General features: G+C 49.9%; 3 protein-coding genes across 3 annotated transcripts; 2 read left to right on the forward strand and 1 right to left on the reverse strand.

The window, feature by feature from the left end:
- Positions 1-1878: 1878 nt before the first annotated feature.
- Positions 1879-10184, forward strand: NUU61_008448 (type I polyketide synthase; the record flags this gene model as incomplete). The annotated part of the gene is made up of 10 exons (XM_056658973.1): positions 1879-2269; positions 2341-2609; positions 2662-3487; positions 3543-4016; positions 4071-6501; positions 6558-6894; positions 6944-7002; positions 7065-8913; positions 8965-9285; positions 9345-10184. The coding sequence occupies 10 exons, from the start codon at positions 1879-1881 to the stop codon at positions 10182-10184; spliced, it is 7797 nt and encodes a 2598-aa protein (XP_056507266.1).
- Positions 10185-10445: 261 nt separating this feature from the next.
- NUU61_008449 (nuclear transport factor 2 family protein) lies at positions 10446-10826 on the reverse strand (the record flags this gene model as incomplete). The annotated part of the gene is made up of 1 exon (XM_056658974.1): positions 10446-10826. One exon carries the CDS (start codon positions 10824-10826, stop codon positions 10446-10448), a length of 381 nt encoding a protein of 126 aa, XP_056507267.1.
- Positions 10827-11287: 461 nt separating this feature from the next.
- NUU61_008450 (uncharacterized protein) lies at positions 11288-12337 on the forward strand (the record flags this gene model as incomplete). Its single annotated transcript, XM_056658975.1, has 1 exon — positions 11288-12337. The coding sequence occupies one exon, from the start codon at positions 11288-11290 to the stop codon at positions 12335-12337; it is 1050 nt and encodes a 349-aa protein (XP_056507268.1).
- Positions 12338-12478: the final 141 nt, after the last annotated feature.

Raw genomic sequence — 12478 nt, forward strand, 5'->3', positions numbered from 1 at the left:
CGGCATAAAAATTGTCGCGCTTCATTAATCCCCTATCATGTTTCTCCAGTTTTGTACTCTCAGGATCAGGGGAAACCTTACTCCTAGCATCTCTCCTGGCTCAGGATATGGGATTTCGAAATAAGGGCCCTCCAGGCAACTGCGATAAAATTAGACATGTCTAAGAAGTGAAAGAATGCTATGAATTGCTATGATGTCATAGCTATCTAGTCGATTCATAATGAAAGATGTCTCTGGTGAAATTAATTATGGACATGTCGATATAACTCAAAAAATAGGATTCCGATATTTTATTCCATAATAGATGGAAGGGAATAGATCGGTGGTTTGAAGAACAAGCTATCGAAGCAGCCATCTATATATCCTGGGGCTGTGATAAGGTAAGTAGTAGAACCCTCTTCTATACGCTCCCTCACACTTTTGGGTCTAGTAACCATTAATGCTTTGTATTACAATATAAGAACATGTAGTCACCTAATAGCTCGAGGTAAAGAAGCAAATATTATGGAGAAAATGGAGAAGAGACTCTCGATAAAAGGATTATTAAAGAGAGTAGTTAAGAATTCTTATAAAGAACCATCCTGATCCCCAAGCCCGAAGGTGCGTAGAGCAACAGCTACACCAAGTAATGCAAAATCACCCTTACTGTCAGCTCCCGTCTTCAGGCCCCCATTCCTTCTTCAGCTTTGATGTGTCTATGCACCGAGGCTCCATGCTAGGCGGACTCTGATCAATGTTGGATATGGCAATCTATCAGGACCGGAGGCAACGCACCTCCTAAAATACCTTGAAAGAGTTGAATCCGAAGGAAGTCTTGTAAGCATTTAGTACATATTTAAGGTGGGGATTGGGGCGGAGGATTGGGATCTAGTTTATGCATTGCAATGACTTTGCAGCCCCTAAAATGGGCCAATTTCTATTATAACCACTACCTTGGGCTCGGTTAAACTAGCTTTTATCAATTTACTTGCAATAGTGTTCCATATCTATCTATCTCCCTCACACTTGACCCCTATTTTCCTCTCTCCCTCGCCAAACACGCTCGCATATATTAGGATCATGTTTATATTAACAGTGTCATAAATACTCGTATCTATCCAAGCCTTTTATTTGACACAGATACGAAGGAATTGATCATGTGTTAGCGTATATACAAACTAAATACAATGTGCCCATGATACCGGGCACATTGTATTTAGTTTAACGTGAAGCCAAGGGACTGCAAAACGGTCGCAATGCAATTATCTGTATATAAACTTCGAACAGCGAAATGCCGAAAAGAAAATGTTGTTTGGGGGACACAGATGCACCGACACACTGAAATGTGTATGATATTCCTTGAATGAGTCGCCACAGTGGTCGACCGTTTATCGGTCCAAAAAGCCACCAGAATGAGCCAATCAAGCCGGTCTATCCCGGCCCCAATGGTCTATCGTTACCCTACACGAGACGTGACATTGGGGTCTAAGTGCCCTCTACAAATGCGGGGGGAGTTGCGCATGAACACCGTTGGGACGGGGCATGGCTTACAGGGGGGTTATGGATGGGCCAATGTCAAAGTCAACCCTAAGGATTTCCATGGAACTGGCACCCTCCTGACAGGATAAGTGGTTCCGTTGATCCTGTTGACGGCTGATCGATATTTACATCCGACTGATTGGTTGTTCATGTTGGAGGATCCCAAGCCAAGAATACAAGCCCTGAAATTAACGAGATATTCACGAGATAGTCGGGGATTATTTATAGGGGAGATCACTCCGGCTAAGGGTTTAGTTTCATTTATGCTTGCAGACACCGTTGCGTAGTTTCATGCATGCTGCACGTTTAACCCTAAGTTACCCTAAGTTACCCTTCCTATAACCCACTCCTGCTGCATCAATGGCTGTTTATCGAGATTGGTCTTCCCAAGACTCGGGCATCTGTCCCTCTGACAGTGTGATTGCCCCACCGCCGCGAGAGCCCTTGGCCGTAATTGGACTGGCCAGTCGGTTTTCTGGCGATGCTTCCAATAGCACGAAACTATGGCAGATGTTGCTAGAACAACGATCTGCTGCTGGTCCAGTCCCAATGTCAAGATTCGATGCCGATAGTTACTATCACCCAGACCCGGATCACGGTGGAACTTCAGCGACGAAAGACGGTTACTTTCTTGATGGGGATATTCATGCGTTCGATACGTCTCTCTTTAACCTCACTGCCAATGAAGTGGCTTCGATGGACGCCCAGCAAAAGTTGCTCTTGGAGAATGTTTTTCACGCCCTGGAGAATGGTATGGAGAAAAAGAAGATACAAATGGTTTACTCTCTCAACACCGGCTGACCGCGCATTGGATATTCTAAGCTGGATTGCCGTTGGATCAGATCGCTGGCTCGCACACTTCGGTGTTTATTGGAGCATCCAATAATGACCATCTCGCATTAGCCAATGCTGATCTCGAAATGCTCCAGAAACACAGAGCAACGGGAACAAGTCCGTCTATCTTGGCTAATCGCGTGAGCTGGTTTTACGATCTGCGAGGAACCAGCCAAACTCTTGACACTGCCTGTTCAAGTAGCTTAGTGGCGTTTCATCAAGCCTGTACCGATGTACAGTCGGGGCAATCCAGCATGGTCAGTTGTACTCACCGAGACTGATGGTGACCGTTTCTAACATTCTCATCAGGCGATCGTAAGCGGTGTCAACCTCATTGAGCATCCTGCTTCATTCATGCAGCTGAGTACCCTCGGGGTACTGTCCCCAGATGGCAAGTGCTTCAGTTTTGATAATCGGGCCAATGGCTATGGCCGAGGAGAAGGTGTTGGCACCATCATTGTGAAGCCGCTAAGTGCAGCAATTCGAGATGGAAACACAATCCGCGCTATCGTTCGAGGCACTGGCTCCAACCAGGACGGCAAAACCCCTGGGATGAGTCTGCCCAGCCCTCAAGCACAGGAAGCGCTCATCAAGCAGGTGTACGCCACTGCAGATCTTGATTTGATGGACACCAGCTATGTCGAGGCTCATGGAACGGGCACGCCGGTCGGGGATCCATTGGAGGTACGAGCCATTGCAAACGCCTTCCGAATTGCCGACAGAGCTTCACCACTTTATATTGGCAGCGTCAAAGCCAACTTAGGTCACCTGGAAGGAGGTGCCGGGATAGCAGGTTTAATCAAGGTGATTCTGATGCTTGAAGCCAAAACAATTCCCGGTCTCGCCAATTTCGAACGGCTTAATCCCAAGCTTGAGGGCCATTCGAATCTCGTGTTTCCCCAGGGCCCAACGTTTTGGTCGGAATGCAATCATGTCCGTCGTGCTTCGATCAATTCCTTTGGATTCGGTGGGACAAATTCCCATGTTGTGCTCGAGGGGCAGACAGGTAAGCTGGCACAAATCTCGCAGCAATTAACGCGCTGGGCTGTGACTGAAACAAATGCAGGAGCTATGCAATGGCATAGAACTGAGATGAGCTTGTCACCCACTCCACCTCCCTACAAAAAGGCAAACGGTAAGAGACACGACCATGAGCGTGGAATAGTGCAAAAAGCTCATGAGGAATCCAGGAACCGTCCATCACACCAATTCTCTCGCTCTCACCCTCAACCAGAAATTCGAGAGCAATATAGCCGCCTCGCTTGTGTTTGCTCTTTCAGCATCAGACCAGCTTGGCCTAGTTCGAAACAGCAAAGCCCTCAAGGATCACCTTGAGCCACTGCTCCATGCTCAAGACGAAAATGAGCTATCTCGCTATCTCGCTGATCTTGCCTACACGCTGAACGAGAAGCGCAGTAGTCTCCGGTGGAAGACATTCCACATTGCGAGTTCAGCTGAAGAGTTACTGAGGGAGCTCGACACTGGCTCTCCCCCGGCATTCCGCACAAAATCTACGGCATCCAAAATCGGATTTGTCTTCACGGGGCAAGGAGCACAATGGTCGAAAATGGGATCAACTCTTCTTGCATATCCCGTGTTCCGCAAAAGTATCGAGGACGCATCATCGTTTCTGGGTGGACTTGGCTGTCCTTACAGTGTTCGAGGTTCGTGAGATTGCAATTCAAATTGCAGATGTCTTGTGAGACTAACAGCGACAGATTTGTTTGAACATGGGTCCCTCGAGATCAATCACCCTCTTCTCTCGCAGACGATTTGCACTGTGCTACAGGTGGCTCTGGTTGACTTGCTGGCGAGCTGGAAAGTTTTGCCCTGCGTGACAGTTGGACACTCATCCGGGGAGATTGCCGCGGCTTACTGCTCCAGAAAACTGACTCGACAGGCCGCATGGAAGATTGCCTACTACCGGGGTCTGGTTTCTGTGCAGCTTCACAACCAAAACTCTGGTGGCATGATGGCAGTTGGGGCTTCCGTCGATAGTGTGCTTGAGCAAATGAAACTTCTGGAACATGAATTCCAGAACCTGCCAGAGATCGGATGCTTCAACAGTCCCAAAAACGTGACTGTCACTGGCGAACGTGCTGAGCTTCTTAAGCTTCAATCTGCACTGGATCAAGCCCATATATTTACCCGGAATTTGGCAGTTCAGGTTCCCTATCACTCGCAACAGATGCGGTCGGTCGCCAATGAATATGAATCGCTTCTCCGTGACCTCTCCCATGGCGAGAAACTAGCCTCGTGCCAGGAGGTGACCATGGTATCTTCTCTGTCTGGCTCCATGGTGGAAGAAAACGACTTGGACAGTGCCCGTTACTGGGTCGAGAATCTTACATCCCCGGTTCGATTCTCGGATGCTCTATTGAGATTTTGCTCAAAAGGTCAAATGGCTGGAGGAGTCCAGACAGCACATATCGATGAGCTGGTTGAGATTGGGCCTCATTCCACCTTGTGCAGTGCCATCAGAGAAGGACTGGGGTCTTTGTCGGGCCTCAAGTCAATCGAATACACTCACGCCATAACCAAGAAAGAGTCATCCAACAGAACATTATTGGCAACGCTTGCTACAATCCACAGTCGAGGATACCATGTGGACCTCGATGCAGTGAACCAGTCCCCGAAGCCATCCCTGCTCAACAGAAGAACATTGACGGATCTCCCTCCGTATAGTTTCAATCATGAAAAGTCAAGCAGAACCCAGACACGATTGATGAAAAATGTCCGGTTCCCTCGCCATGCAAGAAACGAACTCCTCGGCTCGCCTGTATGGGACTGGAATGATTACGAGCCAAAATGGCGGAATTTCCTGCGTACTTCAGAAATGCCATGGATCAGGGACAATCAGGTTTGTTTCTATGAAAGCAATGGCAGGCTTTATACAGGTGCTAATACGGAGAACAAGTTAAACGGAACAATCATCTATCCCGGTGTGTCTTCTTTAATTATGGCCATGGAAGCGGCAAGACAATTGAAAGATGCGCCTCTCCATCCTCGCGGATATCGAGTGCGCAACGTGGCATATAAAGCGGCCTTGCTAATCCCCGAAACCAAGGAAGGCATTGAAGTTTCCTTCAGCATGCGAAGAACGGAAAATCTTACAGAGGGCCACCAGCCTTGGTATGAATTCCACTTGATGTCGTTTGATGCGGAGAAAGACTTCTGGGTGGAACATACCTCTGGGCTTGTGCGAGTGGAGGGTGAAGTTCAACAGAATGACCCTGACGGCACTACTGGGCACCTGTGGAACGATCTATCTCTAAAATCATTGACGGCTGCACATCAGAATTGCACTGAGGTCTTGGATGTTCAGGATTATTATCGCAAGCTGGACTCTTCTGGCGTGTGTTTCGGGCCAACGATGCAGAATCTGACGGAGCTGGTTATTTCACAGTCAGAAAAAGACATTTTTGGCAAGGTTGGGGTCCCTGTGTTGCCACAGGATATGGAAGCAGGCCATGGAAAGCCGCTTATCATGCATCCCACGGTGATGGAAAGCATGGCCCAAATTCTGCTGCCCATTTGTACCTCGCAAGAGTCACCACTCGGATCGGAGCTTCTCACCACTTTCACGGAAGAAATCTGGGTCTCAGCTTCAATCTCCAGTCACCATGAAGACGCATTCCAAGCCCGCGCTTGGAGTGTGCCGAAAAGCTCGTCACGATGGCTCGCCAACATGGATGTGTGGAATGCCACACAGGAACGGCAAATCATGACTCGGGGGATGGTGCTGGTGGCACTCTCCCAGAACAAGGAGTTTTCGGCTGACGTTTCTCCCTGTTACCGAGTCAGCGCAAATCTCAGCACTGATCTTCTTGCATCTGCCGCTGACTTCCAGTCCTTGCATCAAGATCTCTTGGAGCGCAAGGACACTACTCATCTACGGCAGATGGAGTTGATGAGCGCCAGTTTCATTTCAGAAGCACTAACCAAGGTGAAATCTCTCTCCAAGGCCGTTCTACCCGAGTATCAACGATTTTATACTTGGATGCAAGATACGGCCTCTGAGACTGAAGCGGGTTCATCACCATTTGTCCAACCGGCTACTCTTTCCAATCTCAATCAGGACCTAGAAGCCAGAGATCGGTTGCAACATGTCCTCTCTGCTTCTAGTAACCGGGGAAACTTTTGGTTGAGGTTGGCGAAATCCTTGCCTCAATGCTTACTGGAGAACAGAATCTATCGTCGCTCAGTCATCTGCAGGAAACAGCCCGCAAGGAAGCCCCTTGGGGTAACATTAAGCCACTATTCTCGCAGTACCTCGCTGCTCTGGGAGAGAATCACACCAATATCAAGGTCTTGGAGGTGGGTGCAGGAACTGGCAATGTAACCGATCAGGTTTTGGAGGCTATTGGATCCAGCGTCACTCGATATCATTTCACCGATGTGACCGATGCCTCATTTGAAAACTCTCAACTCAGATTGAGCGATTGGTCCCGAAAGATGCACTACAGCACGCTTCAATTAGGATTGGACGTTCCTAGCGAGAATTTTCAAGCTGGATCCTACGATTTAGTCGTGGCAGCTCATGTCAGTTGAATCAAGTACACTGCGGGCTTTAGCTGACTTGCTACAACAGGGACTCGCAATTTCCGATGCACACAAGACGTTGAATCAGTTGCGAAATCTTTTAACACCGTGCGTTCCACATCTTATATGTTCCCAGTTGTTCCAGAAACCAAGCTGATCAATTCTGTTAGTGGTGGGAAATTGATCTTGATTGAGAGTAATAACCCCAATCTCATGTCTTTGCCGATATTATTTGGAATGCCCACGGAGTATTTAGACAAGACTCGCCTTCAAGAGCAGGAATTAAAGACATTGCTGTCTCAATCCGGCTTCTGCCAGAATCCCCTGGTGTTCTATGACACCGATGAGGAGCATGCCCGAGAGATGGCACTTTTCGTTTCAACGGCAGTGGAAAATGAGGCGACACCCAAGATTCAGAGCAGTGGAAAAAGCCAGAAATGCTTTATTGTCTATGCGGGCACTGACAGCACTGCTTTCGAGATTTGCTCTTTACTGAAGTCTGAGCTCGCAAATATCTCCGACTTGGAAGTTACCGCAGTGGAGGCTCAGTATCTTAGAGCACACGATCTTCGAGGCTCGATCTGTCTCAGTTTGCTGGGCCTAGGTGCATTTGATTTTTCAGTCATCAGCCCCGATGGCTACGAAGACATCAAACAGATGCTGCTGACGTGCCGTGGCCTGATTTGGGTCACCATCGACACACTCTCCAACCCCCTAGCATCTATGGCAACGGGAATACTCCGCACCACTCGCTCCGAGCGCCATTTTGAAGATGTGAATCTTATCACGTTGAGTTTTAGTGATCCCCAGCCAGCTCCCAGACGTATGTCGGAAAGTATCCTGCAGCTCTACCACGCGAGCTTTGAGGGTCTGCAAACTCTCAAAGGTAATGGTGAATACATATTCCAAGATGGCCTATTCTGGATCAACAGGCTGCACGCTGCCCCTGATGTGAATCCTTTCTTGGAGTCAGGAGTCGCGTCTCAGCCGACCACAGAGCCACTGGGACTGAATTTAGACACGCCACTGAAGCTGGAGATGAAGCAGCCAGGGGACCCCAATTTGTTTGAATTTACTTTTGATCCCTCGCAGGAGTCATTGCCTCTTGACGACCAAGTCAAAATCCATGTCGAGTTTTGCGGCCTTGGCTCCATTGGCGCGACATCTACGGTGGAAGAAGGCATCGAGAACAGTCTGGGACGCGAGGCAACAGGCCGAGTTGTTTGCGTTGGCGACGGAGTCAAGCATCTGCGAGTTGGAGATCGAGTCATGACCTTCAACCCCTCGGGAGCTCTAGGGACATATCTGATTGTCCCCTCCCAGTCAGCCCAGGTGATTCCACCAACGACGGATTTCAGACAGGCATCCGGGATTCCTTTCTATTTCTGCACCGCCATTTACGCTCTCTATGAAATTGCCAGGCTGCACAAAGGCGAGACGGTGCTTATTTACTCGGCCGCAAGTGGTGTCGGCCAGGCCGCGATTCAGCTCGCATCTCTGGCCAAAGCTCAAGTCCTGGCGGTGGTCAGGACTGCCGAGGAGAAGGATATTCTCACCAAATTCTACGACTTAGAAGAAAAACAAATCTTCTGCGGTGAGGACGACTCTTTACAGGCCGGCATTGCTATTGCCACCCAGGGACGTGGCATAGACGTGGTGCTGCGGACCAGGGGTAGCTCGGTCTCTGACACGGCCTGGAGATCCATGGCTCCGTTTGGCAGGTTCCTGGATCTCATGCAAAATGAAGACTCTTTTCGCACCACACTGGACATGCTGCCATTTTCCCGCGGTGCCGTTTACGCCACAATCGACATGGTCAAGATGGCTCAGGACAAGCCCGACCGTGTTTGGGGCGCTTTGAAAGATATCGCCCTCCTATATCAAGAGAACAAGATCAAGGGGCCCCAGCCTTTGGTTCAGTTCAATTTCTCAGAGATCGAACGGGCAGTGTCGTATGCTCGAGATGGAAAGACCCCTGGGGCAGCAATCCTAGTGCCACACCAGGAGGACATGGTTCCGGTAAAATGACCAATCCTGAATCAAGTCGAATGTTTGCTAATGCATGTTCAGAAACGGCCTGCTCCAGTACCTGCATATCACTTTCCGGAAACCACCTCCTACGTTCTGGCTGGAGGGCTTGGGGGACTGGGAAGAAGTATCGCACGGTGGATGGCCTCTCGCGGAGCAAGAAACTTCATTTTTCTTTCCCGGTCCGGTGTACAAGGAGAGAGCACAGCGAGCTTCGTGCAAGAGCTGCGTGACCGGGGCTGCCGTGTTGAAGTTGGGAGGTGCGATATCAGCAATGTCGATGTGTTGGCGGAGACTCTCGACTCATACCGATCGAGCATGCCCCCGATCAGAGGGTGTTTCCAATGCTCGATGGTTCTGAGGGTAAGCGGATCAGACCAGTTCTTGAATTTTCAACTAATGATTATTTCTTTTGTGTTTAGGACTCCATGCTTTCCAACATGTCCCATGCGCAGTTCATCGACTGCATGACACCCAAGGTTCAAGGTTCTGCGAATCTGGCCAGAGTGCTTCCGCGGGATCTTGATTTCTTGCTCTTCCTCTCTTCATCGTCTGCTATTATCGGGAACCGTGGCCAGGCCAACTACAGCGCCGCGAACATGTATATGGACACCTTGGCAGAGCATCTTGTCCGGGACGGGTTGCGAGCCATGTCGATCAATCTCGGCAGTGTCCTGTCGGCCGGCTGGCTTGCTGATAACAAAGACAGCAAGTTGACGGGAGCACTGTCCCATTTGACCACCAGTGAAGAAGAGCTTCTTTCGCTGATCGAGTACCACGTGGACCCGCGCTGGAATGTTGCAGGCTCCATCGAGACCTGCCACACCGTAGCTGGGCTACGGACCGCATCGTATTTCTCGCGTCGCGGTGTCACACAGCCCGAGTTCTTTGAGGTCCCGCTTTTTCAGCATCTCCACACGTTATCATCGAAGGCCGAGGAAGACTCGGCGAGCAAGCAAGATTCGGATAGCACTCTCAAAGAACAACTCCAGGCGGAAGCTGATCCCGCCACGGTTGTGGAACGTATTTCGGGCGCCGTCGCAAGAAAGCTTTCAGCGATGATGTCCATTCCGGAAGAAGACTTCGAATACAATCGGGCTATCACTTCGTACGGGGTGGATTCGCTGGTGACGATGGATTTCCGCGGCTGGGTTGCTAACGTTTTCGCTGCTAAGGTATCCACATTGGATGTGGTGAGTGGTAACAGCATTGGGGATTTGAGCCGGAAGATTGCTGTGAGCATGGCGTTGATAGCGGAGTGACGGGGTTGGGCCAAGATTCACTGTATAGTCGAGAGCAAACACAGTAGACTAGGTTAATTGAGAGAAAAGTCTGAGAGCATTGTAGATAATCGATTGACGCTGAAACTTGAGAATGCCATTGCGAAGGAAGTGTAAAAGTAGATGTGTCCATCAATGTATCCATCCAAAGCTCGGTCACTTTGTTGTCTCCTGGATATTAGCCAGTCGATAGGGTAAACCAGGTAGCCACGCTGGAAAGACCAGGCTTCTGTTGTTGACAGTCTAATGACCCCCTTCCACTTTCTGCCTTTGTATTCCGTGACTTCGGAGAATAGTGCCATCCTCAGCGAACGACAGCATATGGACATCGTCCAGGGGCCCCTCGTTCAGTCTTCCCGTGACGCAGGAAAATACCCAGACTCGATTCCCTTGACAAATGACATCTTTGATGGCAACATGCACGTTGGGACTCTTGTCTAACACGCTGGGCCAAAACTCCACAAACTCGGCCTTGGTCATGGACGGAAGGTCGTTATGTTGCAGGGTCAGCGCATCATGCATTAACCTGGCTGCTCCCGGGAGGTCGCGTTTTGTTGTCAAGTTTTCCAGAAACGCGATTGCACGTTCTCGGAGATCGATTGGCATGGAAGAATCTTGTGTCATCGTGGCAGTGGGAGAGAGGACAGGAGGTGACACGAGCACAGCAGAACCAAGTGCCTGCTCTGGCAGTGTACTCGGCACGTGATGCCAACAGTCCCGAAAGCCGGTCTGCAATTTACGCAGGACGTTGGGGGCCTCATCAAGATGGCAGCGATATGGAGATATAGATGTATGGCCGCACCTCGTTAGCGCCTTACCGCTGACCATGTTCTTTATCGATTATATGTTGAAAGTCTGAAAGCCACTGACTGTCACTTCGATCGGGGCGGCTTTAGAAGGCTTAGGAGAGAGTAAACTCATCTTTCCATAGCCTTACAGTCAAACTTTGACGCGAGTTAAAAGCTTTATTATCCCTGGAATTAATCCATGAATAGATCACTCTGGTATGTAATGCTGACAGGCCTCCATAGTGTGACGAGCACCGCCCCGTGTGTACCAACTGTAGTCAGAGGCAAGAAGAATGTATGTACATTGCTCAAGGTCCGTATATCTTTGCGGAGACGCAGCCGCGACGAGCCCCTCGCTCGGCCCCGTCAACAGAAGACTCTCCTCCAGATGCTGACCGGGATGCCTCGGGTATATTGGACCATCTGCATGGCTTGCAGACCGCCAATCCAGCCGAATTGAATATGGAACACTTGCAACTTGTTCTCCAGTGGATCCTCCATACACACAAAATTCTCGCACGGAACGAAGATACGCGGAAGGTATGGGGGATGACCGTGCTACAAGAGGGTCTACAGGCACCATTTCTCGTGCACGGGATTATGGCCCTGTCCGCCCTGCATCTGTCGCTACGTGGCGACGAGAAGGCATCGTGGCTCAGCATGGCCATCGCCCACGAGAACCGCGCCCTGTCTATGTTCTCCAATCAGCTGGTGGATATCAACCCGTCCAACGCAAAAGCATTGATGAGTCTGGCGAGCCTAGTCGTGGCATTTAGCTTTGGCAGTGCACTCACGCGGGACACTGACGATGGCCCGAGTGTGGGGGCCTTGATCGAGGTGTTTACCTTGTCGCGCGGAGTGCAGACAGAGGTCAACGGTGTATTCGAATTTCTGCGACAGAGTGATTTTGCGCCGCTCTTTGATATTTCGCCGCCTGCTGTGATAATTCCTGACCAGGTTGCCAAGGCATTCGACCATCTCGAAGCCCTGAACGACCAGCACAGTCGATGCTCACCACGCCACAATCACGCCTCCTATGCGCGGATGATCACACATTTGCGAAATCTCTCTGCCTACTCGTATGCACTGCCGACCTCGATGACCCTGGCTGCCGGCTTGGCCATCAGAGCCCCAGCGGACTTTCTGGATGAATTGAAAAACCATGAACCTTTGGCACTCGTGGTGCTGGCCCACTATTGCTTATTCTTGCATCTGGCTCGCGAGAACTGGTGCATTGGGCCCTGGGGAAAGATGGTTCTGCAAGAAATTCGGAGGCGATTGAGCTCGGGGTGGCAACATCATATAGAATGGGCGGTTAGCGAAGTCTTGGACACGACGGAATCATGAAATTTCATACAAACGAGGTATTTGCATTCATTCTACTATTCCATCTTTATGCATGTCTTTCTTGTCTCCTTCCAAATAAGAATTGACTGGATGTCTAGTTGGATCACCGATTGAAAACAGCATGCAAGTATAGGAAGTAAG

Source organism: Penicillium alfredii, assembly GCF_028826965.1.
Source record: "Penicillium alfredii strain IBT 34128 chromosome Unknown utg000011l_segment0_segment0, whole genome shotgun sequence".
In the NCBI taxonomy this organism is placed as follows: Eukaryota; Fungi; Ascomycota; class Eurotiomycetes; order Eurotiales; family Aspergillaceae; genus Penicillium; species Penicillium alfredii.